Source organism: Eschrichtius robustus, chromosome 1, assembly GCF_028021215.1.
Source record: "Eschrichtius robustus isolate mEscRob2 chromosome 1, mEscRob2.pri, whole genome shotgun sequence".
In the NCBI taxonomy this organism is placed as follows: domain Eukaryota; kingdom Metazoa; phylum Chordata; class Mammalia; order Artiodactyla; family Eschrichtiidae; genus Eschrichtius; species Eschrichtius robustus.
The window spans coordinates 120,966,444-120,993,489 of NC_090824.1; the positions used below are offsets into that span (position 1 = coordinate 120,966,444).

At 41.2% G+C, this 27,046-nt stretch overlaps 2 protein-coding genes across 4 annotated transcripts in view; one reads left to right on the forward strand and one right to left on the reverse strand.

Moving 5' to 3' along the window:
• The window catches only part of MYO1E (myosin IE), a 202,243-nt gene extending 186,499 nt beyond the window's left edge, over window positions 1-15,744 (reverse strand). The window contains exon 1 of one of the 2 annotated variants that reach the window (XM_068552626.1): window positions 15,359-15,744. In XM_068552626.1, coding sequence (XP_068408727.1) covers window positions 15,359-15,361 — 3 coding nt within the window. In that variant the 5' untranslated portion in view covers window positions 15,362-15,744. The remainder of the gene's footprint in view (window positions 1-15,358) is intronic. The other variant, XM_068552635.1, reaches the window with a different exon arrangement.
• A 141-nt stretch (window positions 15,745-15,885) lies between these two features.
• FAM81A (family with sequence similarity 81 member A) overlaps window positions 15,886-27,046 on the forward strand; it is a 121,653-nt gene continuing 110,492 nt past the window's right edge. The window contains exon 1 of one of the 2 annotated variants that reach the window (XM_068552669.1): window positions 15,886-15,982. The gene's annotated coding sequence lies outside the window, so the exon portion shown is untranslated. The remainder of the gene's footprint in view (window positions 15,983-27,046) is intronic. The other variant, XM_068552707.1, reaches the window with a different exon arrangement.

Sequence of the window (27,046 nt, forward strand, 5' to 3'; positions counted from 1 at the left end):
ATTGTTTCCCCTTCTGTAAGCCAAGAAAAAATAATACCTACCTCAAAAGAGATACAAATGCTGGACCATCCAGAAGGGGGTCCTCAACAACTGTTAATCTCAATAGCAGATTCCCTTCTTTTCAATGGTGGGGATAACTGTTAAATTCACAGAAGCATACCTACCCGCCCCCAAATGCTAAGGTCTCAAAAGGGAATTACTGAGAATGCAAAGCACAGAACACCCTCAGAAACTCGAGAAGCCATAGGAAATTCTTTTTAAAAAAATTTATTTATTTACTTGGCTGCACCAGGTCTTAGTTGTGGCACGCAGGATCTTCGTTGTCGCGTGTGGGATCTTTTGCTGTGGCATGTGAACTCTCAGTTATGGCATGTGGGATCTAGTTCCCTGACCAGGGATCGAACCCGGGTCCCCTGCATTGGGAGCGCAGAGTCTTAGCCACGGGACCACCAGGGAAGTCCCTAGAAAATTCTTTATCATCACGTAATCCTGCATAACTACAAACACATCCCCAAATAGCATTATCTTGTATTTGTCCGAGTGATTTATAACATTAAGATCTATTACACGACTTCCCAGCTCTGAAATTCCCTAACTCCAGTTTGCAGGGAAAGAAAGCATTTCTTTTCTATGGAGGCCAGTACACCTAGATTTAACCAACACCAGTGTATTTAAGCTTCTTCAACATTCAAATTTCCCTTTCCCAAAAGTCAGATTCCACCCAGTATTGACGATTACTCCCCTAATGCATTATAAAGCTGTTTGATCTAAAATGTCATTTACACTGAACTTAGAAAAATGCATTTACTACATGAACCAGAATAGTTTTACACTTGAAATTCTTTTTTCATAGGTGAAGAGGCAAACCTTCTCTACATTTCTACATTTTGGAAAGCAAACCACAGCTCTGTAAATGCATAGTTTTGTCAAGCTAAATATCAATATTCCCTTGCATGCATTAATCTTTTAACCCCAAAACTAAAGTATGTGAGCCAAGTGAACATAATTACATAAATATCAGGCTCCAAAATAATCTACAGTTTGTTGTACATATATAGCGTATAATTTTTTCTTTTTTAATCCTCTCCCTTTTTCTCACTTTCTCCACCCCACACCCAGAGAAACTCCTATTTAGAGAAAGCCACACCTATCACTAGGGGCTGACCAACAACTTTTTAAAAAAACATTGAGAGCAAACATTGAGCCATTCTAACCCCAAGGAAATGCCAAGGCCCTGGAATGAAGGCATTCTAACTCTTGATGCAAATGAAGCTACTGGAATTTGTGAGGAGCAAAATAAACAAAACAATTAAGCCATTAGCATGTCTCCTTGGAGACAATCTGGCCTTTGGAGGAAAGCAAAACCAGATCCCACTTAGGCAGGTGAGTGGTTAGTTTGATTACCGAAAAACAAAGGCATTATATACTGCTCTTTCAACCAGGACAGACGAAAACTTTGTCAGGAAATTTTACATTCTGAAGGTCCACACAGCTGACCAGGAAAAAGCTTCTCATCCTATCTGTTAATCTAGTAGTGATTTTTTACATCACCAAAACCTGCCCAACCACTCCCCTGCCACAGTGAAGAGAAGTCCTAAACAGAGGTCACAGGTCACACCCGATTTGCGACGGTTCCATTTGGAGTTGGGAACTTTTCCTCAGAAAGGACCCTGGTGCATTTTGTTACTATTTCTGCCTGCAAAGAGCTGCACCAGCCCTTGAGGGGACAAGTTGGGACTGGTTGTGTGGCCTTAGGCAATCACCTAGCCTCTTCTGATCTCAGGGGAAGGAAGGCTGGAATAAAGGGAGTGAGAGTCAGGTGTAGAAGCCCTCCCAGCCCACCCTGCTTCCTGCTCAGTCTGGTTTCTGCAGGAGCCGAGCCCAACTAGTTAACAAAAGGAAGCCCTACTGGTTTATATCTGAGGGGGGCTATTTTTATCTTTGAAAACATTTCCAGTTTATAATTAATTAATCATCTGGTTGACGAGTGAAGAAAGGCATGGTGATGGGCAAAATGACTCCCCTGCCTTCTGTGAACAAGCGGCTTGGCTTTCAGGTGCCCTTTGAAGCATCGCTATGCTTCTTCCCCTTTCTGTCCTCACCATTCCATCTTCCAAAGGGCACGCTGAATGAAGTGAGGAGTGACATCTGTATCAGACAACTTCAGTATTCCCACTAAAATCAAAACTCCAGTGACATCTGAATCACAGGGCGCTTTCACGGATTCCCTCTTCCCCTGTTTCATTCCATTAGCTGAGTGACCAAGAGCCAGTTTACTGGAGTGCATTTTAAGAGTGCTTCACTGCGTTGGCAGTTCTGCACTCTACTTTTGTCCCTCGAGATGAAGGCCTAGGGAGCATTAACGAATGAATAACTCACAGCAGAAGGAAATGCAAGCACTTCTCCTCCAATACTACGTTTAAAAATAGTACTGTATACATCTAGTATGGCAAGTCCCAAAATGGGGGTGGGACACAAAGATGAATAAGAAACAACTCTACCTGAAAAGTAACTGATCAGAAGGGAAGATAAAATGCCCGTAAACAATCAAGAGATCTTTGCAGATCAAGAGTTCCAAGGTTTTGAAGATAACTTCCAACTAGGAGACTCAAGAAGGTGGAAGTGGGGCCGACCTCAAAGGGGAATTAGACCATCGGGATGCGGAAGGGGAGGGAATTGACTGCTGCCAGACATCAGCCAAAGAAAGGTGAGATTATCCAAGCCTGCAAGGGGCACAGCAAGTAGTGGAACTTGGCCAGGTGACCTCGGCGAAAGACAAGGCAAAAAAAGGCAGGTTGAAGCCATGTTACACAGGTGGAATCCACAGGACTCAGCAGGTGGTGGGATCTTGCGATTCATTACATCTTATATTTAGAGTATATAAAATATACCTTTGCCAATGCATGCTTAAATACAACTGCTGCAAAAACTGAAGACTCAGATTCACAGCCCCAAACGAAGATGACAGTGCCTTATTGTTGCTGTAGAGCAGACACTGCTTGATTCCCCACTGGCTGCAGAGGTGCCAAGCAGGGCTACTTGGAGGAGGAGAAAGAGGGTTCCAAGATGGGAGGAGGGCGCTCCCCTCCTTTTAGGAAGCCTTAATTATGTGTGCTCACTTGCAAGCAGGTGCAAACTATATATTTCCTGCCTTCTCCAACCCTCCTCCTCACCCCTCCCAAGTCTAGAAGGGCAAGAGCCTTGTGGGGGAGAACAGGAGGCAGGATAGATGGAGAATCTGGTTGGGGCTTGGGGGCAGGGGAGAAAAAGAGCTAGAAGGAAGAGGATACCACACTTCCAATTTTTTTCCTACACTCCAAGCCCTGGTCCTACAGAAACAGAAACAGAGCACAGAACTCTGATCCAGAGTCCAGTTATTAGAGTCCAGCAATTTCCTTCTAATGTGTCCTCAATTAGTTAATATTAATTTTATAATGAATAATAATGAGTCCTCATCAGAGAAATGAGCTTTCAATTATTTACATAAACGTCAAAACATTACGTCCTTGACTTATATTTGAAGTCTGCATTGGACGTATTTCTCTTCGTGATCACAGGAGAATATAAAAATTGAATAAATATGAGACCAATGCTGTGACTCTAGTTTTATGCTTTATAGCTATTCTGAAAACTCAAGTCAGTTGTCAACAATTAATACTGACCATTGCCTCATGGTAACTTGTATTGGTTTAGTATCTCTGGTAATCTTACAAAGAATTATTTTAACTCAGTACTTCCAACTTCCCTTCTCTCTAAAGCTTTATTATTATATTTGCTTTTCAAACGTTTCCAGTAAAATCAGGTTTAGGACCAGGTTAGGATCCCTGGACAAAAAGACTTGTACTGTAAGGCCACTTCTCCTACTAATTTGCCAGGTGACCTTGGTCAGGCTACTTAAATTCTCTGGACCTTAGAGAGTCATTTGGGGAGGCCATGGACCACTTACGGGAGTCAGGATTCTTCTTCCCAGGGAAAAATGCACACATGGACACAGAAACAAACTTCAGCATATAATTTCATAGACCACGCCCCCCCGCCAAGTAGTCTCTGAGACATTTCTCATCTGGACATTCTATGTTTCAAGGTATCTGATCATTGAAAGAAACAAGTGTTATTTGCACAGCCATCACCATGATACAGGTATGTATGAGAAGGAATGAAGAGAAGAATAAGCATGAACTGGCCCTGCAAATTATACCTAAAGAGAGTGCCTGAGTAGAGCTAGGATTGTAGGCTGGGGAGCCACCTCTGCCCTGCACACCAAAACTATGGATGCCGAGATATCACTGCCAGATACACCTGTGGATGAGATTAGGCCAAGCTTTAAGGAGTCTACCCAGTTACTGGAGATGTCTACCTTATTCTGTAAAAACAAAGCCCGTAATATTAAAAATCAAAGGGAAGCTACTTACTTTGGTTCTCTGAGATACACCCCTTCTTCCAACCCAAGAAGTAGACAGTACCAAGAGCTGAGAGCTGAGTTTTGCTTTATTTAAATACCAGTGTAGGGCTTCCCTGGTGGCTCAGTGGTTAAGAATCCGCCTGCCAAGGCAGGGGACACAGGTTCGAGCCCTGGTCTGGGAAGGTCCCACATGCCACGGAGCAGCTAATCCCGTGTGCCACAACTACTGAGCCTGCACTCTAGAGCCCGCAAGCCACAACTACTGAGCCCGCTGTGCCACAACTACTGAAGGCTGCGCACCTACAGCCCATACTCCGCAACAAGGGAAGCCATCGCAAGGAGAAGCCACCGCAAGGAGAAGCCCGCGCACCACACTGAAGAGTAGCCCCAGCTCGCCGCAACTAGAGAAAGCCTGCACAGCAAAACGAAGACCCAATGCAGCCAAAAATAAATAAAATAAATCTTTAAAAATTTATAAAAATAAATTAATGCCAATGTAATACAGAGATGGTTAGGATGAAATGATATCTAGGATTTGCTTCTAAATAAACCAAGAGAAGATGAGAATAGAGAAAACAAGATTGAAATAATTATATGCCAAAAAATTAAGAGAACCTAGGAGAAACAGATGAATTCCTATAAATATACAACCTACCAAGATTGAATCATGAAGAAACAAAATTTGAACAGACCAATTACTAGTCAGGAGATTAAATCAGTAATCCAAAACCTCCTAACAAAGAAAAGTCCAAGACCAGATGGCTTCACTGGTGAATTCTACCGAATATTTAAGGAAGAATTAATACCAATCTTTCTCAAATTCTTCCCAAAAATAGAAGAGGAAGGAACACTTCCAAACTCATTTTATAAGGCTAGCATTACCCTAGCACCAAAACCAGACAAGGACACAACACGAGAAGAAAATTACAGGCCAATATCCCTGATGAACACAGACACAAAAATCCTCAACAAATACTAGCAAATTGAATTCAGTAATACATGAAAAGGGAATTCCCTGGCAGTCCAATGGTTAGGACTCCACACTTTCACTGTTGTGGCCTGGGTTCAACCCCTGGTCGGGGAACTGAGATCCCGCAAGCTGTGCGGCACAGCAAATAAATAAATAATGCACGAAAAGATCATACATCACGATCAATTGGGATTTATTCCAGGGATGCAAGGACGGTTCAACATCTGCAAATCAACGTGATACACCACATTAACAAAATGGAGAAAATAAGACTGGCCATGAGTTATCAATTGCTGAAGTCCGGCAATGAGTTTTCTCCCCATTTGTGTAGTGTAAATTTTTGCATTTAAAAAGAGAAGGAGAAAGAGAACATCAAAGTGAAAGGTCCACAGATTAATGAATTTTTTTGAGACCTATGCCCAAAGCTAGGTTAATCCTACTCAATTCACATCTTGTTGAGGAGCCTGTGGCTCACAGAATATGGAAGTGACACCAATATGGATTATTCTGGGAACCATAATACAATCCAAAACACGTGACTTTCATTCAAGACAAAAAAGTATTTTAGTGTGTGAAGAATGTCTTTCTCCACATGGACAGCTCAGGGCTGGCCAAAAAGGCAGAATTAGTCAGTGAACAGCACTGTTCTGACCTGTTCCAAACAGTATTGCTCCACTGTTATATCCAACAGGCCATCCACTCCAGTCTGGTTTGGCATGATTCACTACTCTCTAAGCTTGGACTTAATCGTGAAATGTTTATTTTTACAAACTCCCTTTAACAGAAAAAAAAAAAAAAAAAAAAGATTTTTCTTCGTGTTTTTAGCTTCTGCTTTTACTTTTTATTTCCAGCAAAAATAGCAATTTAAAAATCATACTGAGGCTCCATAATACAAAAGAACTACAAGTTTTAATTCCTCGTACTTTGGGAAAACAGCAGCGGACGTATCAGGAGCAATGGGGGCTTCCGTCATACACAGGGGTTCAGAGGATCAGCCGGGAAAACTGGATTTGCACTAAATCTATTCCTGCCTCAATGTATTCACCCAACTAGACACGATGAAAGAAAAGGTGGAGGGTAGGCACTGTATCTGAGCCCCAGGGCAGTCCTCGCCCACACTAACCCTGAGGGTAGCTATGTGACTTGCTTTGGCCAATGAGACAATATCAACCATGATGCAAGCAGAGGTTAAAAAAATGCTTGTGCACTATGCCTTGCTTTCTCTTTTGCTGTTCTTGGGAACCCTGTGACCGCTGCTGTGTTAACAAGCCAGGACTAGCCTATTGTGAAAGAGATAGGTGGCCAAGCCATCTCCACTGCCCCAACTGAACCTGGGCCAACTAACCGACACGTGAGTGAGGCCATCTTAGCTCATCCATCCCCACCCAAGCCACCAGCCGACCACAAGGATCTGACGAGCCAGTCCAGCCCAGAACTTCCCCAGCCAATGCACAAAATCATGAAAAATAATAAAATCTTTACTATTTAAACCACCAAGTTTGGGGTGGTTAATTATATCAAAACTTAATAGACAGTAAGGTAAGAAAAGGTAAGAAAGAGATGTTTAACAGATGCTGAACATCCTGGGACATAATCCCTAATGGAACTTTACATAACTCAGTGGGACTTACTATTGATTTGATTGTATGTCAACTGTCATTAAAACAACCTGACATAGACCCAAAATTGCATACTCCCTAATATTCACCTCAAGACAAAGTTTGCTACAACTCTGGGAATGATACTGTGTGGGCTTTGGAGGTTTATGAACCTCCCAAAATTAAATGAAGAATTGTGTTTATGTGGGGTTTTTTTTTTCTTCTTAATTATAAAAAGATGTTAAAACTATGGGGGGATAATATAAATATTTATGCCCATACTGCCCAGAATTAATGATACTATTTTCTATATTTGCTTTAGATTTTAATAAAGCAAATAAAACATTCTTAATAATGTTACAGTTAGTCCACTGACCTCAGTTCTCTTCTTTCCTCCTTCCCCCTTCAGCAGCTTGAATTTGATATCTTTCTAGTCCATCAATTTATATTTTTAAAAGAACATATACATATATATATACATATATGAATATATATATCCCCAAACAATACAGATAGCCTCGTTTTGTGTTTTGAAATTTTTCTTAAATGACTTTACATGTATCTTTCTACAACTTGCTTCTTCACCACATACTACCTTTGTGAGATCTATCCATATTGATTCCCTATTATCAATAAGTCACATACGTTTATGCATTTCTCCACTAATGGACATTTAGATTGTTCCTGTCTTTTTGTTTGGTTTTCTTGTTTTTCTCGTTATTACAAACAGTCAGGAAACAGGTCAATAGCTTCAGAGGGCCTCGGGACACCCACAAATATTAGGAATCTCTGACAATCTGATGGGAGAAAGGAGAACTACCATCATTTTGCAGACATATTTCTGCATTTGAGCATTCCCACATCTTGAAGGTGCCATCTTTATCATACTGCGAAGTAGCTTAATAGATGCTTCTACATTTAAATCCAAAATTTCCTCTAACAAAAGTTCGTATCTAATTGGGACACTAAAAACAACCGTAATTTTTTTGTTATTGAAAATTTTTTAGAATCAGACAATGACACTCTCCAAATCATTCTGTTACCAAGTAATATTGTGCTAACTTGCTGTCAACATCAAAAGCTGGTCACACCAATTAAATTACTAAGAGACTAATGACATGCTATCCTTATTTTTGTTTGTTTTCTGTCATGTATATAAGGACTCGAGGGCTAAGTTTCTTGTAGTTATCTTGTTTCCCTTATGTTCTACTTTTTAAACTAACTGAGATCAGAGAGCTTTCTAGCATGACTTTCTTTTACTTTTATGCTTGATCCCAGTGTGATATCATCTAGTCCCCAAATGTTGTGATATGCAAACATCCCCGAACAAGGAAATTAAAAAGCCCAGACTTTAAAATAGACTAAAAAAAAAAAAAAAAAAATCAACCTTGCTTTCCCTCAGGAGTATGTAAATAATGAAGTGTTATACAGATATCTGGACCCAGAAATTTCAAATTCAGAAATAATGTACTCAATTGCTTTTGAAAGAGCATAAAGTTAGCAGACCTGGTTCATTACATACAAGTTGTATGGCCCTGAACAATTCTCTCTCCCTCACTATACTTTGGTTTTCTTACCTGTAAAATGGCAACAAAAACCATCATTTGTACAAGAATGAGATGAAATCACCTATAAGAAAGCCCTTTGTTGGGCTTCCCTGGTGGCGCAGTGGTTGAGAATCTGCCTGCCAATGCAGGGGACACGGGTTCGAGCCCTGGTCTGGGAGGATCCCACATGCCGTGGAGCGACTGGGCCCGTGAGCCACAGCTACTGAGCCTGCGCGTCTGGAGCCTGTGCTCCGCAACAAGAGAGGCCACGATAGTGAGAGGCCCGCGCACCGCGATGAAGAGTGGCCCCCACTTGCCGCGGCTAGGGGAAGCCCTCGCGCAGAAACGAAGACCCAACACAGCCAAAAGTTAATAATAATAATAAATAAATAAATAAAATTTATATTAAAAAAAAAAAAGCCCTTTGTTATTCCCTAGTCTGTGAGCACCTCATAAGCACAGGCAGTGCTTAATTTATCTTTGATTTCCTAGCGGTTGCCACCGTATTTGGTAAGAATTCCTACCTATCAGGCATGTACGCTAACCTCCTTTGCAACTGCTGTGTCTTCTCCACTTTGGGGTTCAAAGCTCCTCGTCTCCAACCACTTGGGTCCTCTGATAGGGGAACTCATAGTTGCCAAGTTGCCGTCAGAGGTCTGAGCACCCACTATTGTCACACATTTGAGTGCCAGTATCATGATCCTGGGAGAACACCAACAGAACCCACCTCAGGTCAGGACCGGGGAGTGTGGAGTGTACACCAAGCCAGCCGGTCCTGGCTTCAGACTTTACCCCAGAGAGAGGGCTCCATGTATCAGCAGGACAGGAGGCTGAGCAGCCCAGCACTGACCAGGGCAGTTCTAATGGGGGCAGGGAGACACAGTCACTGGTGGTGCATCTGGAGGACAGGTCTCCATACAGTTAGGACTCAGGTTGGGTAATCAGGCTACATGGGATTATCATACCACCACCAAAATACGATAAATATGTTTACCAAGGAAAAGAGTTTACAAAATACATGGGGAAATACAGAACACAAATTGTATATTAGCCCCATATAATTACAACTACATAAAAATGATGTGCGTTTGGACAATTTGGAAGGAAACCCAAAGACATGAAAAAAATTAGCACTAGGGTAGTGGTATTATGGTGAATTCCTCTAAATTTATTTTTTATAATCTTTTAAAGTTGATACAGTAATGCATCAAAAATAATTAACAACCTCCCATCTCCAAGCAGGTTTTTTTTGAAGGGCCCCAGAAAGAAAACTACCTGGTCATGCCTAGACTCTAATCCACCACCGTGGTTTGGTGGGAAAAGCCTTGTTAAACTGGGATCAGAAAACCTGGATTCTGGCAGCAGATCAGTCAAAACCTAGCTCTGAGACTTTCGAAGCCATTTAACCCCTCTAGATCTTTCTATGAAGTCAAGCCAAAGGATTTAGGATAGACTCTTAAATTCTCTTCTGGGCTTTCTACAATGTAGTGTATGTTTTACTTTCTACAATGCAGTGTATGATTTCAAAGTCCCATGAATGAATTTTTAACAAACACATCAGAACTCAAAACACCTAAGACAGTGTGGCCTCCTTCAGAGCAGTTCTTAGAGTACTGATTCCTGGGAAGAACCACCTCCTTTTTGGCCCCCAGGGCGTATGTTACACGATATTGCACATCTTCAGGACCAATTTTTTCCCCCTTTGAGGCAGAATGTAACTTCTGGAAACAGCTGAGAGGGACCTTATACAAAGTCTGGTGAGTAAGAGGGGTGATCAGGCTGGACACTAGCATTTTAGGTCATAAAGGAAGTAAAAAAGTTTTCTTAAATGACCATTTGTAAGTGCCCTGAACAACATTAATGACAGTGTTCCCGTGGTGGCAATTCAGAAAGGAGGGCTGACTTCACCTGCATATGCGGTGTCGAAGCCATTGTCCCTATTTTTAGGGACGACTCTTAACAGTTCTACTTCTCTGAAGTAAAGCTGTCATAAAGATATGTAAAAAAAAGACTTCACTAATATGCCCCCAAACCTTTCATCTCTGCCAAAATAAATTTTGAAGTTGAAATTCAAAACACAATTTGTTTACCATTGTTACAGAATGTGCTTACAAGGCCAAGCTGTCTATTTTTAATACCTTTGGCATTTAACCTTTAACCCCTTATTTGTTCTGTAAATATTAAGTCCCAGCATGGTAAAAAAAAAAATTAAAATATTAAAATCTCACCACGGAGAAACCCATTTTAATCACATACTGATAAAAACACAAGTTGCTGCATCTTTGTTTAAAAAAAAAAAAAATAGTAGATGACTCAAACTTGGAAAATTACGAATGTACGTAATTTCTATATGATCCATAATGAAGCTTTACATTTGTATAGAGGTTTCAAAATATTTCTGCTTTTTTGAAGCTGATGAAAAGAGCTTTTACAAGTTCTTACCAAGTAATGAGACCCAGTCCTCTCCTCATCGGAGAGAGGTCTCACATGAGCTCATAACATGAACACTAAGTCAGGGGCAAAAGGTTGTATTCCAAGTCATGTTTACAAAAATGCTCATTATCTAGCCCCAAGGAGAACCCCTGAAACAGACCTCAAATTCATGAGATGCAACAGGGAAAGGAGTAATAAAAGAGGTCCACCATGCAATATGGAGGTTGGGGGAGAGGGGGAGTACCTTTCCATTGGAGGGAGCTAAAGGGTTAAGAAAAAGAGAAGTTCAAGCAGAAACTAACACACCATTGTAAAGCAATTATACTCCAATAAAGATGTTAAAAAAAAAAAAAGAAAAAGAGAAGTTCAATTTACAAGCTCACCACGCACAGCACTACCTGCACAGGTGTTTAGCTAGCTCCAAACCATAGCAGCTGGATGCATACTGCCCCTGTTTAATAGCTTAGAGAGTCCACGGGCTGGAAACACCAGGCAACTCCCTCTCTTAAGGGAAACACAGTGGGAAGGTGTGCATATGTCAGTAAAAATCGAATGCCCTTACTGGGTATGTGGCTAAAGTTTAGACTTCCCGATGGCGAGTGAATGGAAGGAAACACAGTGGTTCACAGGACACCACTCTGAGATTTACAACAGGGTAGCTGCAAACAGCTGACCTGTTTGGCCTCTCAGCGATGATCAGCACGCTTTTAAAAATTGGCAGCTCTGGCATAAAAATCTAGATTTTCAGCTTCTCCTGAAAAAACAGACAATTTGGTAATGTGGTCAATGTAATCACAGCCTAAGGTCAAGTAATGATGGCTCTTTTGACGGGCACATGTTCTATATTTACTCTCCAGAGGCCGTCTCACCCCATCAAAAATTGTATCCTGGCCTCTGTAGACATCTGAGTCTGCAACCACTAACAAAGCTGAAATCCCCAGCAAAACTGAGGAGGAAGTGGCTTTCAGCTTCTGCAACTGTCTGCTTCCTCTACTTCTCCATCCCCTCCATCCATGGCCCCACTGGGCTTCCCTCCTTGCCCTGGGCTCCCAAACATTTCCCACTAGGCAGGCCCACCCGCAGTGGTCCCAAGACAATGCCCTGGATTCCCACTCTTGCCCTAATCCTCTACCACTATCAAAACTTTTCTGGACTTCATCCCATTCCTTTCTGTTTTGGTTCTGTGTTGTGTTCTTTTGGCCAGGAGACTACCACTAGAAATCTGATAAACTAATCAGTGGGAATGGACTAGGTTACCTTCGCAGAAAACATGTTTGAAATGGATTCCAGACTTTCTAAATATATGCCATGCCTTCACCCAAAGGAACTTACCTACCTTGTAGTCAGCGGCATCAGATTTCTAAGTTCGTAAGCCTATTCCTATGTATTTTTATGTGTACTATCTGCAATTTACTCGCAAGTAAGGAGACGGGGACGCATCTTGAACATATTCTGAGGTGATGGGCAATTCAGATGTACTCAAATACATTAGCATATCTCAGTCACAAAAGCCTTATGAATCATAGTTTCTAGCTCCAAAGTATACAGCAGAGCTATACACATGGATTCCAGTCCATTAGACAGTCCAAATTGGTCATGGCCACAAAGGTAGAACTTCCTTTCTGGCTGATGATAAAGCCAGATTCTACAAAGGAAACCTCAGATGGGTATTATTATTGATTAAAGTCAAAGGAGATTGTTGTACCCTCCTAACCAATGTATACTAAATTATAGAGACATGCAGAGATTTTTTTGGTGTTTTTCTTTCTTTTTTTTTTTTTTGGTCCTTCAAGTCTAAGAAAAAAAAGAAACAAATTGCTATTGCCTGGTAGTATTCTTGGTTCTCCAAAGACAGAGAAAAATGTCCCAAAGTGAGTTTTCAGGAGGAAATATAAGGTAAACTGTAAGCTGTACACTTTGTTCATGAGTCAGAAAATGGCAATCTTCCTTATGAATCACAAATGAGTGAGCCTTGGTAGGGCCTTTGGTACAGGTGGAGAGCCTTCCTAATCTGCTACCAGATTTCCTAAGACATCTCACAGAGAGCGAGAGACAGAGAAATCCGCAGTACAGGTGCCAAGGGCCTGATGAATTATATTCTCCATGCTAACACTGAGCCACACCCACTGGAGGCATTGCCCCTTCTCTTCCTGTTCTAAGCAGCTGAGGGATGCAGCTGGGCAGACTCAGACAGATGTAAAACACAAAATGAAGCCTCATTTGGCTGTAAGGGGATCTTACATAAATAGTAAATACTATAATAACTGAGATTTCTGACTACTTAAGCTGCTGATGCTCTGTTCTAAGGCAACTTCATACATCCAATGCACAGACTTAATTTTTCAAGCCAGCGAAGAAATGATTCATTTAATTTTTGCCAAATTACTCTAGATCCAGTAGATGGAGTGATGGCACAGCTCCTATTTCAGGACAGCCAGCTGTTTCAACTTTTCCGTCAGGGAATCGGGGCCTCAGCAACTGTATCTGATGCACTGATAGTCAACTGGCGGCCCACAATACGGCCATCTGTGCTGCTGGCAGGGAACATCAACAGGTAAGTCATACCCCTGTCCTTCAATAGACACCCTACACACTTTGGAAACAGCTCTTCTTAGAACATGCCTCTTCTGCACCCACTTCACAACCCACCTACTTCAACAGCAATGGACCGAATTGAGTGTGTCCAGTTTCCGAGGTCCCCAGAAAAGTCATCCTACACTACTTTTTAGTCTCTCCAGCATGAAAAATGAGTGAACTAAGGGAAAGTTAATTTTCTCAAGGTACCACTCAACTATTTAAATTCAGCAAGAGTTTTTAAGCTCTTGACATACAACACATTTCTTTTTTTTTTTTTTTTAAGAAATATTGAACCATGGAAAATAATTATAGCAATTCTAAAGTACTAAGACTCACACTGCTTAAGTTCAGGTAGCCAGTTAGGCAGTGGCCCCATTTAGGTAGCTCCACCCAAACACACAGTGTAAGTAAATGGTTCTCTTTAGGGGTTCCAAAAATAATATGAAGTGGACTGACTTCTTAAACCCTACAACTGAAAGGGAAATTTTATTTACAGATTAAGTGTCCTCTTAGGTAGACGCAAGGGTGACATAACTTTGGACTAGGTGAAAAGAAAAAGCTTTGGTTAAGGATGCCCTTTTAAAGATTTTGATGTTTGCTTTTAATCATTCTTTTGAATAAACACAGCACTGGGTCAAGGGCTGCTTTTGAGTTTTGTGTGTAGGTTCCTATGGGCCCTTCCTAATTTCCCTCAGGCTCCAGCAGGATAGAGATTTTTAAATTAGTGCTGTACCGGTTATCACTGTGACTTAGCACCCCTTTCACAGTCACTAAAAAACAACAAAAACCAATCAGAAGAGGACCAGTTCATTCACCTAAGCCGGATTATTTGAAAAGAAGCAAGTGTGGAAACTATGAAGCCTTGTAGTAGAACTTTTTCCCCCCTCTGATGGTCTGCCAATCTCTTCAAAATAGAGCCCTTGCTTTTGTGCTTCGGAAAGAAAAGTGCACCACCCCAAAGCCCAAGGGATGTGGCTAAGGTTATTGGGGGCGGGGTAGCCGAGGCCGGGAGGTCGGGGTGGAGGAAAAGTCAGAAACGAGTCAGAGAGAGAGCCAGACACTTCCATCGATTCCCAAAGTGCCAAAGGAAAAAGAACAAAAAACTCGACTTCCTCCCATGCGTACCGTTCGCTGTACACCCGAAAAGTGCCAGCCACCTCGCCCTTGGGGGAAGTGGAGGAGGGTGGTGTTTACTCGGCCTTTTTGGTGCAAAGACCCTCCGGCCAGCGCCCAGCGGAGCCCAGGCCGGCCCGGCTCCCGGCAGCCCCGCGGCACCCTCGCCCGCGGCCGCCAGTCCACCGCCAGGTGCTCGCCCTACCTGGCGCCCCGCTGCCTTTGTGCGGCCGCGCCGCCCCCGCCGGCGCGCGGATGCCAGCGGAACAGCTGCGGCGCTGCCGGGCGGCCGGGGGAGGAGCAGTGGTCCGCGGCGCCGGTGCAGCGGGCGGGGAGCGCCCGCACGGAGGGGCGCAGGCGGCCGCTCGCACCTTCCCAGCGGGAGGGAATTGATGCCCCCCCGGCGGGCCGTGCCCCTGAACGCGGATCTCCCCGCACTCCGGCTTCCGACAGCTGGCAGCCATAGGCACCCCGGCCACGAAAAGTTTGGCGACGCCGAAAGTGACTTGAAAGAAAGTTTTCCTTGGCCCCTCACTCCGTCTCCCCCAGCCCCGGTTGAGCGAAAGCTGCAGGAAATAAGGGCTCGCGACGTGCCGACTCTCGCGTCCAGCTTCTCCACCCCTGGCCTCGGCAGCGCGCCCAAGGTGGGTGCCCCGCTCCCGGGCTTCCCGCCCCATCCCTGGGTCAGGCGTCCCGGGACGCCGCGCGGCCAACTCACCATGGTGACTCGCGCCGCGGTCGCGCCTCTGCCGGGTCCGGCTGCCGGGGAGCTGGGGCTGGAACGCAGTCTCCTGGGCGAACTTCAAAAGTTGGTTCCCTTCGCCAAAAACAGGCTCTCGACACCCAAGCACTCACAGGAACCAATGGGAACCCTGGGGGGACTCCATCCAGGCGGGATCGGCGGCGGTAGGTGAGGGCGAGCAGGAGGCGGCTTAGCAGGCGGGGCGCATATTGCGGAGGGCAGGGGTCCACCCGGACCGGGCGCTCGCCGCCCGCCTAGGTGAGTGCAATGCTCTCCGCGCGTCCGACTAGCTGCCCTGCCTCGCTCCTCTTCCTTCGGCCACCTTCTCCGTACTCCTCTGGCTGAGCCTCGGCTCGGGCAGGGCAATCTGTCCATAAATGGAGAATTCAGCTCAGGCCTGACCAATCAGGGTTTGTTTTCATAGCGTCACTCCTCAGGGAAACCGTAGTAGCCAACAAGCTTGGAGCTGCTGGAGTTTCCAAAGCCCTCTGGATCCTGTAGTCCTCCTCCACGCCAGCCTCCAAAGAGCGCTGCTGACCCAGCTCGCTCCCGGTGGCGTGACTTGAACTGGTAAGAAGAAGACCACTGTGTGAAAGAGAGGTAAACTTCTAAAATTTTTTTTTTCTTTTAAGCGCGAAAGTTAGAGTAAGTGTAGCTGAAGTGGTATGATTTTTCCCATAACTTTTTTTTTTTTAAAGAAGGAAATATTTTATCAGCATAAAAGATCAGAGTCGTGGCAGCAGCCCAAAGGAAATCCTTTTTCTTTCCAACGTCTGGATTGTGAGGAAAGTCAAAAATATCGTTTCCCCCACCCTTTCTTTTACCTGAATTTCCTTGGAAAACAAAGGAAGGCTTTTTGAGGGGGAGGCGCGGAGGGGGAATTTTGATGGTGAAGGAGTTGCACGTGCAGTGAGGCCAAGGACAGGGGAGAGAGGCGTGGGAAGAACGCGCCATCCAATCTCAGTCAACACAAATCTGCCGCGAGCAATTAGCATTACAATCAAGAAATCAGGTGGGCAGTGAGGAGAAGATTGGAGTTGGGCGGGGGGGGAAGCAGAATCCTGAAATAAAGGTAGAGGGTCTGATGTTATTGTTTTCAGGGTTCAGGAAGTAAACTTGGTTGGTTATAACAGGATGGTCCTCTCTGGATCTGTGGTAGGTAAGACTTGAAAACTTCAGGGCACAGAAAAACTATGAAGCATAATGATTTACTGTGATTTACTTTATGAACTTTGGTGGTAGCCCTTCACTTGAATAAAGGATCCTGGAGTTGGAATGGATGTTAAAAATCCTCTTGTCTAGAATGGGTAAACAAAATGTAGTGTATCCATAGAATGGAATATCATTCAGCCTTTAAAAAGGAAGGAAGTACTAACACATGCTACAACATGAACCTTGAAAATATTAAGTGAAAGAATCCAGAAAAAAAGATCCCGTTTTATATGATTCCATTTATATGAAAATAGAGAATGGGGAAATCCATAGAGACAGAAATTGGTAAATTATTGATTGCCAAGGGCTGGGAGAGGGGAGGATGGAAGTAGTTGCTAACAGGTGTGTGTTTTCTTATTGGTGAAAATATTCTGGAATTAGATGGTGGTGATGATTGCACAACTTCGTGAATATACTAAAAACCACTGAAATGTACATTTTAAAAGGGTGAATCTTACAGTATGTGAATTATATCTCCATCTTAAAAACTGAAAGAAAATCATGTTGACCAAATTTTTTTTAAAAAAACATGTTGACCAAATTCTCGTAGTAATCATCCACAGTTAGGCAAATAAATGTAATTGAATGCCTACCATAGGTCATCATGGCCACTGTGAATACAGTGGTCTCTGCCTTCACCAAGCTTACAATTTTAGAAGGAGGGAAACAAAAGATAGATTTTAAAACAATAAATAATTACAGGAAAGATACAAATACAATAAGAAGTAACAGTAGTTTTGTGCAAGGGACTGCCATATTTGGAGCTATAGGTTAGGTAATTCATCTGGTAGCATTCTGTAGCACAGACTGGACGGGAAACCACGAGACATCTGTTGAACACTCATTATGAACTAGGTCCACACAGGCGTGGTCATTGGCTAAATACATTCAGATGTGATACATTATTCTCAGGTAAATCTGATTCCATGTCTCAGAGGTATGTCAGCTTCAAAATGCAATCAGGCATTTTAAGAACTAGTGGAACAGGGAATTCCCTGGCGGTCCAATGGTTAGGACTTAGCGCTTTCACTGCCGGCGCCAGGTTCAATCCCTGATGGAGGAACTAGGCTCACCGCGAAAGAAAAACAACTAATGAACAGAGGTTACCAAAAGGGAAATCTGAGCTTACCAGTTACACAAAAAACACTACTTCGGTTGGAATTGACACATTGCTTCAACTACCATCCTGTCCATGCAACCCTGATTAGTAATCAGACTGAGATGGGCTTTGAGGGATACAGGCAAAGATGTAGTTGTTTTCCCCAAGGTTAACCTAAGGATATGCAACACTGAAAATCTCTTAATAATCCATCACCAACCTATCAGTCTTGGATTTATCTAAAACTACCTTGACACTGGTTGTCAATTGTATTAGCATTTGAGATTTTTTTTAAAGTGCTTACTTTTATTTGCCCTAATAATCTCTTTCCAGTTTCCAGAAGTATTCCCAGCTCTAGTAGGTGGGACTTTGATGAAGATGTCTGCTTGTGTTCATTTTTCATGATTTTGTAATGTAATTCCTTTCCAGATTAAATATAAATATATAGATTAATGCCTACGTCTGGGCAGTACTTAAAATATGAGATTTCATGCACATAAACCTGAATTTGTAGTCTGGTTTTTCCACTTAACTGGCTGTAAGATCTTAATTTCTCTGAGTTTCAGTGCCCTTATCTATAAAATAGATTGATGTAAGTCTGAAATGAAATGTGTGCAAAGATGGTCAACAAATTTTGGTTCCTTTTTCCTTTCCCTTCTGATTAGGGATTCAGACCTAGATCCCTGGGTGAGATCAGATGGTCCTTGGCCCTCTGAATTGCATGCCAACTCCTGGAGGCTGTTTGTGTGTGCCCTTTTCTTCAGGGAGAGTTAATAGCTTTCATCAAATCCTCAAAGATTCGGTAACTGCCAGAACATTAGGACCCACATCTCTTGATCATATTAGTTATGCCTCTTTGGATCTTTGTCTCTATTATTGTGTTTTTGAGTCATAGGGATTAGAACTGAGTCTGATACTAAAAGCACAGAAGTTCTTGGATTCTCAAAGCAAAACCCACTAATTCACAGTTTGAGCATAGAATAAAGTGTGTGATGACGTGGAAGAGCCTATAATTTCATGAAGAATCCCTTCAAGCCCTCCCCTGCTCCATCCCCATCTTAGGAAGGTACCTTGTCAGTTTTGGCTGGGGTGACCATACATCCTGGTTTACTTGGGGGAGCTGGGTTTATGCCTTTATCTCAATGAAATGATAAAGTGCACCCCTCTTGCATTCCCAGCAGGCCTAGTTTGAATGATAAACCATGGTCACCAAAGATTTTTGGCCAAGTTGCACCCCCTAAAAAAATCCTCACTTTTTAAAATGAAAGTTTTTCCAATTTTCTTGACTTCACCTATTTTTCAGAGGACTCAATATCTTACCAGATATTTATTCTTATGATCTCAAGATCATAGTAGCAATGAAGGGAAAGCTACTTTCAAAATTGTAAAACTCATTCTAGACACATGATGGAGCTAGTCAGATGAGACTTTATACAGAAGTTGGCATGATTAACTGCATTTTATCTGGGGCGGAATGAAAGAAAAAATCAAGATGAATACAAAGCTCAAATCCCCATATGAATCCATCAGTGAAAAAAAAAATCACTGCTCATGTATTTTGGAAAATAATTAGTAAGAAGGTAATATAGGGCAATGAAACGAGTTTCCACGTCAGTACCATGAAAGAACATCAGAATGCGTTCACCACAGTACAATTAAAGAAAAATTTGTTAATGAAAAAATGAGGGCAGAAATCTTTAACAAGACACTAATGAAAGACACTAACAAGATGCATTCAGGCTTGCGTCACATCAATGTGAGATGTCCTGGGTAATCGCTGTTTCTACCATAACAGGCATCATTTATTAGGTTCAGTAGGTATCAGATACTGAGCTAAGTGCTTACTGTACAATATCTTATTCCATCTTCCATACAGCCCTATTAACTTTGTTTGCAGTTAAGAAACTAAGTTGAGAGAGTTTGAAGTAACTTGCCCAAGATATCATTCAGCTACCATGCATCAAATCTATATATTTGTCTGACTCTGAAGCCCAAACTTTTACCCTCTAAGCAGTGACTCTGTAGTAGGAATGCCTATTAGAAAAAATTTCCCCTTATGCAGGCCCATTATGAATGGGAGCACACCTTAGGAGCCTGTCCAAACCAGGATCCTGGAAAAATTCTTGCTATTTAATTTTTTTTTTTAAATTGGTGTATAGTTGATTTACAATGTTGCGTTAGTTTCTGGTGTATGGCAAAGTGATTCAGTTATATATATATATATATATATATATATATATATATATATATATATATATATATTCTTTTTCAGATCCTTTTCCATTATAGGTATGATAAGATACTGAGTATAATTCCCTGTGCTATACAGTATGTCCTTGTTGTTTATCTATTTTATGTATAGTAGTGTGTATCTGTTCATCCCAAACTCCTAATTCATCCCTCCCTCCCTTTCCCCTCTGGTAACCGTGAGTTTCTCTTCTAAAAAAATTCTTGCCTTTTTATGAATTACATTTGTATAGAGAGTTTAAGTCAACTTCAAACATTCTTTGTTCTTCTAATATGTTAATATTGATTTGTGAAAAGGATATTGCAGAGAATTTCAACAGTGGGATAATGTGATATGATGCTACTTTTTTTAATATAAATTTATTTATTTATTTATCTTTTTATTTTTGGCTGCGTTGGGTCTTCGTTGCTGCGCACGGGCTTTCTCTAGTTGCGGCAGCTTCTCTTGTTGCGGAGCATGGGCTGTAGGCGCGCGGGCTTCCTTAGCTGTGGCATGTGGACTCAGTAGTTGTGGCTCGCAGGGTCTAGAGCACAGGCTCAGTAGCTGTGGCGCATGGGCCCAGTTGCTCCGCGGCATGTGGGATCTTCCCGGACCAGGGCTCAAACCCATGTCCCCTGCATTGGCAGGCGGATTCTTAACCACTGCGCCACCAGGGAAGTCCCTGATGCTATTTCTGATTAATATAACTTTTTTGCTGTAACAATTATTTTACCAAAATGAAAACAGGAATTACTTAAACATGTTTAGATTGACAGCTTATTAAGTGCACGTTTATATAAACTTATGATTATATTTTCTCTGATACAAGCCAATCTTTTCTTTTCTTTCTTTCTTTCTTCCAGTGTCAATTTGATTTTTACATTCAGAAGATAAGCCCTGACCTTTCTCCAGATTTAAAAATGATTAAGTAATGAGTAATACTAGTTATGGTGTCCCATGATCTATCAAGGAGTGAGGTGATCCACAGAAGGGAGCTTTGCTGATAACTGAATCTCCTGGATCAATAATGTGACCACAGCCTGGTTTTCTTTCTTCTTCCCCCTTACTGTCAACTTATGCTGTCTTATTGGATTTTGTGTATTCTTTTAAGTCATCTTTAACCTTTGCTGGAACAAGGCAAGGCATGTATGAATAAAGAATACATTTAACAGACTAAAAAAATAACACATAACTGTGTGAGCCTGCCCTTGTTTAAGCACTGAAACTTTTTTTTTAACCTGAAGGAAAATTTTTCTACATGCTTCATTGCCTTTTGAAAATATGCTGAACATCAAGCAGCCTGTGCTTGAAGACTCAAAGTCATCACTATAAATATCAATTATCGCACAGGGTTATACTGAACTGCGGTCCTTGGGGACTATTGAATGGAACCACCGTTTGCCACTATACTTTATGGCCCTGGACTGCTGTACTTGTACAGTTATACTATTTTTTTCTTTAAATTTTATATCCTCCGTTGTTAGAGACTTTTTTTCTCCTGCTATTCCAGTCTAGTCTCCTTTAGTAACAAGGAGAAAAAAAAAAGAAAAGAAAAAAAACGCACATGGGTTGTTTTGTGAGAAAAATATTTTAAAGGTATATATGCCCCAGAGCCCAGCAAAAAAAAACAACACAAAGGAAGATAGGGCTTATATATGCTCTCTGTCCTTTTCTGGCTTCCTGGCTTCTCTGCAAGGATGGATGTTCTTCTCTGTCTCTTCAAGCTTCTCTCACTTACTCATAGTTGCTCCTCCTTCCATAATTTCAGCTTGCAAAGTGTCTTTAGTTTGTCGTGATCCTGACTCAGGCCCCCAAACCGCCTTTTAGCTGTGCTGCCCACAACTTACTGGAAACTTCCCCCTTAGTCTCTGGATTCAAGTCCCAGAGAAAGAAAGGGAGGCAAACAAAGAAAGAGAGAGTCTGACTCAACCAGCTCAACCTTTCAAACTATGCCACCAGGTCATAGGTCACTGGAAAGCCTATGTAAGGCTCTGCTTGAACAAGGTATCTGTATACTCACATTCCAAGCAAATGTTGTCACAAGGGTAGTGTTCTAGAGCTACTGCACTATTAGGAAAAGATGGTAAATGGGGACAGTCTCTGAGGAGGGGATACTCCAACTTAGGGGTACGCAACCATTTGCCAACGGCAACTGTCTGCTACTTTAATTTATACACGGTTGTCTTGGTGAGGCCAGGAGGGAAGTTTCATTCACCTCTTCAACAGAAAAAATTGCATAGGTTTTGCAACAATCATCATCACTTCAACTTTATTGTCATACACCTATAAATGTATTTATATACTTAAGATGTGACATATGTTTTGCATTTATTATCATGCACTTAGAAATGTGTGTTTAGGCATACTTATAACTATTTGTATATACACATAGATGTGTGTGTGTTTAAGATGACTTTTTCAAGATATTGTTACAACTTGGGGGGATTTGTTTTTCTTAATAGACTTTATCTTTTAGAGTGGTTTTAGGGTCACAGCAAAATTGAGGGGAAAGTACAGACTTCCCATACACCTGCCCCCACCATGCATAGCCTCCCCCATTATCAACAGGGGGATTTACTTTGAATAGAGTGCTTCTTGGTGTGGGTGTCTGCATGTTGCAGCATGGTTTCCAAACCACTACTCTTTTCACTCACCACCACAGCAAACATTTGCTGAGCATTGTTGTAGGCGCTGGAGAACTGTAAGACAAGTGCCCTGTCCCCATGGGATTCACATCTTTCCATGTACATCAAAAACATACACAACAATGGGAATTCCCTGCTGGTCCAGTGGTTAGGACTCTGTGCTTCCACCTGGGGGGGCACAGGCTCGATCCCTGGGCGGGGAACTAAGATCCTGAAAGTCATATGGTACTGCCAAAAAAAAAAACCATACACAGCAACACAAGGGTTTCCTACTTCAATACACACCACGTTAGATGTATCAAATTCAAAAACAGATTTGTGTTTTTTAAGGCGAGAGTTCTATTCCCAGAGAGCTAAAACACAGTCTAAAATTCCTAATTGTGCCTTGTCTCTTAGATGTAGTCTTAAGCTGTAATTCCAAAATTTGGTAGATGTTCTTTAAATTTGAGCTCTCCATCCCAGCTGAGCAGAGTTGACCATCTAAAGCCTAAAGGCAGCTTTCCAATTTGGGTCAGGCTGTTTACCTTCCTATGGATCGGGAATAGTTTTCTTTATCTGTAAAAACAGAAGTAATGACACCTCCACCGTTTATTTCAATTAAGTCATGTGAAGTGATTAGAAATAGTGACTAAGGCATAGAGAGTTCTCAGTATGAGTTGTCATTATTGAGGCTAAAGATTCACCAGCTAATGATTTCCTTCTGTGTCTCAATTGTTCTAAGTTTATGAGAACATACTTTTATGACTTCTGTTGACTGGTGTTTGCATTGATATTTTCCCCATATTTCACTAATTTTGATAAAGCAACAAGGCTAAATGCAACTTAGTAGGAACATAGTTGAATAAATGCTGTGAGACCGAGAAAGATGTTGGCACAGAAGGAACTGAACTGTGAGCTGAGCCTGAAGGAAGCAACCACATGAGATCCATCAAAATATTCCTTTGTTACCTGGCTTATCGCCTGGTGCCATATAGGAAAGATGGGTCAGGTACGTTAATGTACGGTGTCCTTATTTGTGCAAAAGTGAATGTACAAAGGTCAAGGGCACCAGGAGATGGCCTTTCCCTTTTACTCTATTAAATTCCTGGAAATCCCAAAATAAAGCCAAATGTGATAAAGTTGATGATAGCTTCCCATAAAAAGATGCTTCAATAAGGCATTGGTAACAAATGAATTATATATTTGACCGAGAATGTGATTCTAAAGGCAGCTATGACCGTTATAAAGCTTCTATAATTTTGTATAGTTTTGCTCCAAATGGTATAAAATGGATATAAATGTGCACTTTTGTTATAGAAAGGACCTCAGTGGGTTGAAAAGTATATTTTAGCACATAAAAATACCATGCAGCTATCATAAATTCTAACTGTATAAATTTGCCCTAAAATAGTATCCCAGCTCTAATAACTATTACTTAAACATTTCATTAGGAGTTCTTTCTTAATTTCTTTTCGGTTTAAAAACTGGGAGTGGGTATGAGAGTGGTGCCAGGGAAGGGGATGCTTACGAATAATTTATAAAGTAGAAGTAATGTTTTTTCTTGATTAATTTCCTTATAAAGATAAGTTATTTAAACTATAAGCACCCGGCAGAAAAAAAGCGGTAAAAAAAGCAGCTAACAGAATAAAAAGTGGTTGAATAGATAAATAAAAACCAAAAGAAAAATAACCAGACTTCCAATTTTTTTTTGCAGTACATGATCATTGGTTTTAAATTACAAAAGAAATATACACTTCGTATTATAAAATAAAGCATATGAATTCAGAGTTTGTAAAATAAAATGTGGAAGTCTACTCACCCACACCCTCTCCTACAAGATTTTAAATGTGAGAAAATGGTGATTCCATTGGTAGAAAATGAGGCTCCAGAAAATGGTGATTCCATTGGTAGTAAAGAGGAAGCTCCAGTGTCAATGAATTCCAAGTTAGACGTGTTCAGTTAGAGCTAACAGAGATCTCTGGGAGAGATCTCTAGGTATCTCTGAGAGAGACTGGTTGAACCTCAGGGGAGAGGTCGGGTCTGACATTATCTGTGCCTTTGCAGTCTTCATCTAATTGTCCTCTTGTTGCTTTTGATACCAAACCATTCTTTCCTAAACCTTCTCTCCCTCCTTCTCTCTCTGTTGGCACGGCTGTGGGGAAACAGGGTTTCTTCTATATTTTTGATGAGAGTATAAATAGGTAGAAACCCTATGGAGAGCAACTTGGCACTATGTAGCAACATTACAAAATTGTCCAGTCTCCGACCCAGCCATTCTGCTTTTGGGAATTTATCCAAAGATGTACATACACAATGCAAATTAACATATGTCTACAAAGCATCATTGGTGTAGCAAAAGATTGGAAACAACCCAAATGACCATCATTTGTGGAACTGGTGAAATATATTAGGAGACAACATATAATAGATTTTTAAAAATTTTAAAAGGCTTTTAAAACGGGATGAGGAATTTCTCTCTGAACTGATATGGAATGATTTCCAAGATGCACTGATGAGTTACAATGAAAAGAGCAAAGTACAGAATAGTATGTATATCAAGAATCATATGTATATCAAGCTACCTTTTGTGTAAGAAAACAGGGATGGGGAAATAATAGGTTTGTGTTTATGTTTGCATGAAGAAACTGTGGAAAAGGCATGAGAAACTTACAGAAGTGTTTGTAAGATGTGGGAGCAGGGGCAGGGGAAAGACTGTATGCTGGATACGATTTATATTGCTTGATTTGTTTGTTTCTTTGGGGGAGGGGTACATTTTGGTTTTTATTTTATTTTTATTTTTAAAATATTTTATTGAAGTATAGTTGATTTAGAATGTTGTGTTAATTTCTGCTGTACAGCAAAATGACTCAGTTATACATATATACAATCTTTTTCATATTCTTTTTCATTATGGTTTATCACAGGATATTGAATATAGTTCCCTGTGCTATACAGTACAACCTTGCTGTTTATCCATCCTATATATACTAGTTTGCATCTGCTAATCCCAAACTCCCAATGCTTCCCTCCTCCACCCCTGCCCTTGGCAACCACAAGTTTGTTCTCTATGTCTGTGAGTCTCTTTCTTTTTCATAGATATGTTCATTTGTGTCATATTTTAGATTCCGCACGTAAGTGATATATGGTATTTGTCTTTCTCATTCTGACTTATTTCACTTAGCATGATAATCTCTAGGTCCATCCATGTTGCTACAAACGGCATTATTTCATTCATTTTTATGGCTGAGTAATATTCCATTGTGTGTGTATGTGTGTATGCATGGGTGTGGAGATATATATATATCACATCTTCTTTATTCATTCATCTGTCAATGGACATTTAGGTTGTTTCCATATCTTGGCTATTGTAAATAGTGCTGCTATGAACATAGGGGTGCATGTGTCTTTTTGAATTATAGTTTTGCCTGGGTATATGCCCAGGAGTGGGATTGCTGGATCATATGGCAACTCTATTTTTAGTTTTTTGAGGAACCTCCATACTGTTCTCCATAGTGGCTGCACCAACTTACATTCCCACTGACAGTGTAAGAGGGTTCCCTTTCCTTCACACCCTCGCTAACATTTATTATTTCTGGACCTTTTAATGATGGCCTATATTGCTTGATTTTTGAACCGCTGTTAAACATGTTACTCGGAAACATTTTAAAATATTATCAAGCAAAATACATTGTTCCATATGGCAGAATAATACAAAGGCTACATAGGGATCATGCCAACAAATATTTTGAAAATACAGAAGGGCTTCCTGGAGTGGTGATATTTGAGCTGGCTGTCCTTACATATTGATTTACAAAGATGGCGAATTAGCATAGGATCTTCTTGGTTTTAGGATCTGCATAAGCAAAAGCCTAGGGGTCTGAAAGCTTATAGAGTTGACTGGAAATGTTTCTCCCCAGGACATTTTCTCAAACTCATTGAGAAAATAATGAGCTGAGAGTCCATTTTTGTCTCTTTGGAACTGTGGCAAAATGAATTTGGATTCCCAGTCTTTGCTCAATGGAAAATGCAACTTACAGTGCTTCTTATATACTGTTGATATTCCATCCTCAGATCTGTCAGATCTCATCCACTGCTCATCTTTGAGAAAAGTCACCAAGTAAATATGAAGTTACTTATGCCACAAAAATTGAATCCCAATCCATTTTATGGCGAGACTTAGCAGAACATTCAAATGATTAAACCTGAATTTTAACCTCTTTAACCTTAATCATAAATAGGTCTCTTGTGATTAAGGGACTCAGGTTTGTGTAATAATTTAAGTGTTGAAGTCATAATAACATGTGCCTTAGTTGTATTTCTTACCTTTACATCTCTTTGTTTGTATCTTGCTATCCATTCCACTGAACATGGACCATGGAAGAGAAGCTGAAGATTAGAGTAGATGATTCCTGATGACAGGATAAAGGGAAATCAACTTTGTTTTCACCAAACCTCATGAAGTTGCTCAGTAATCCTAAAATGACTCATTTTAGTACTTTAAA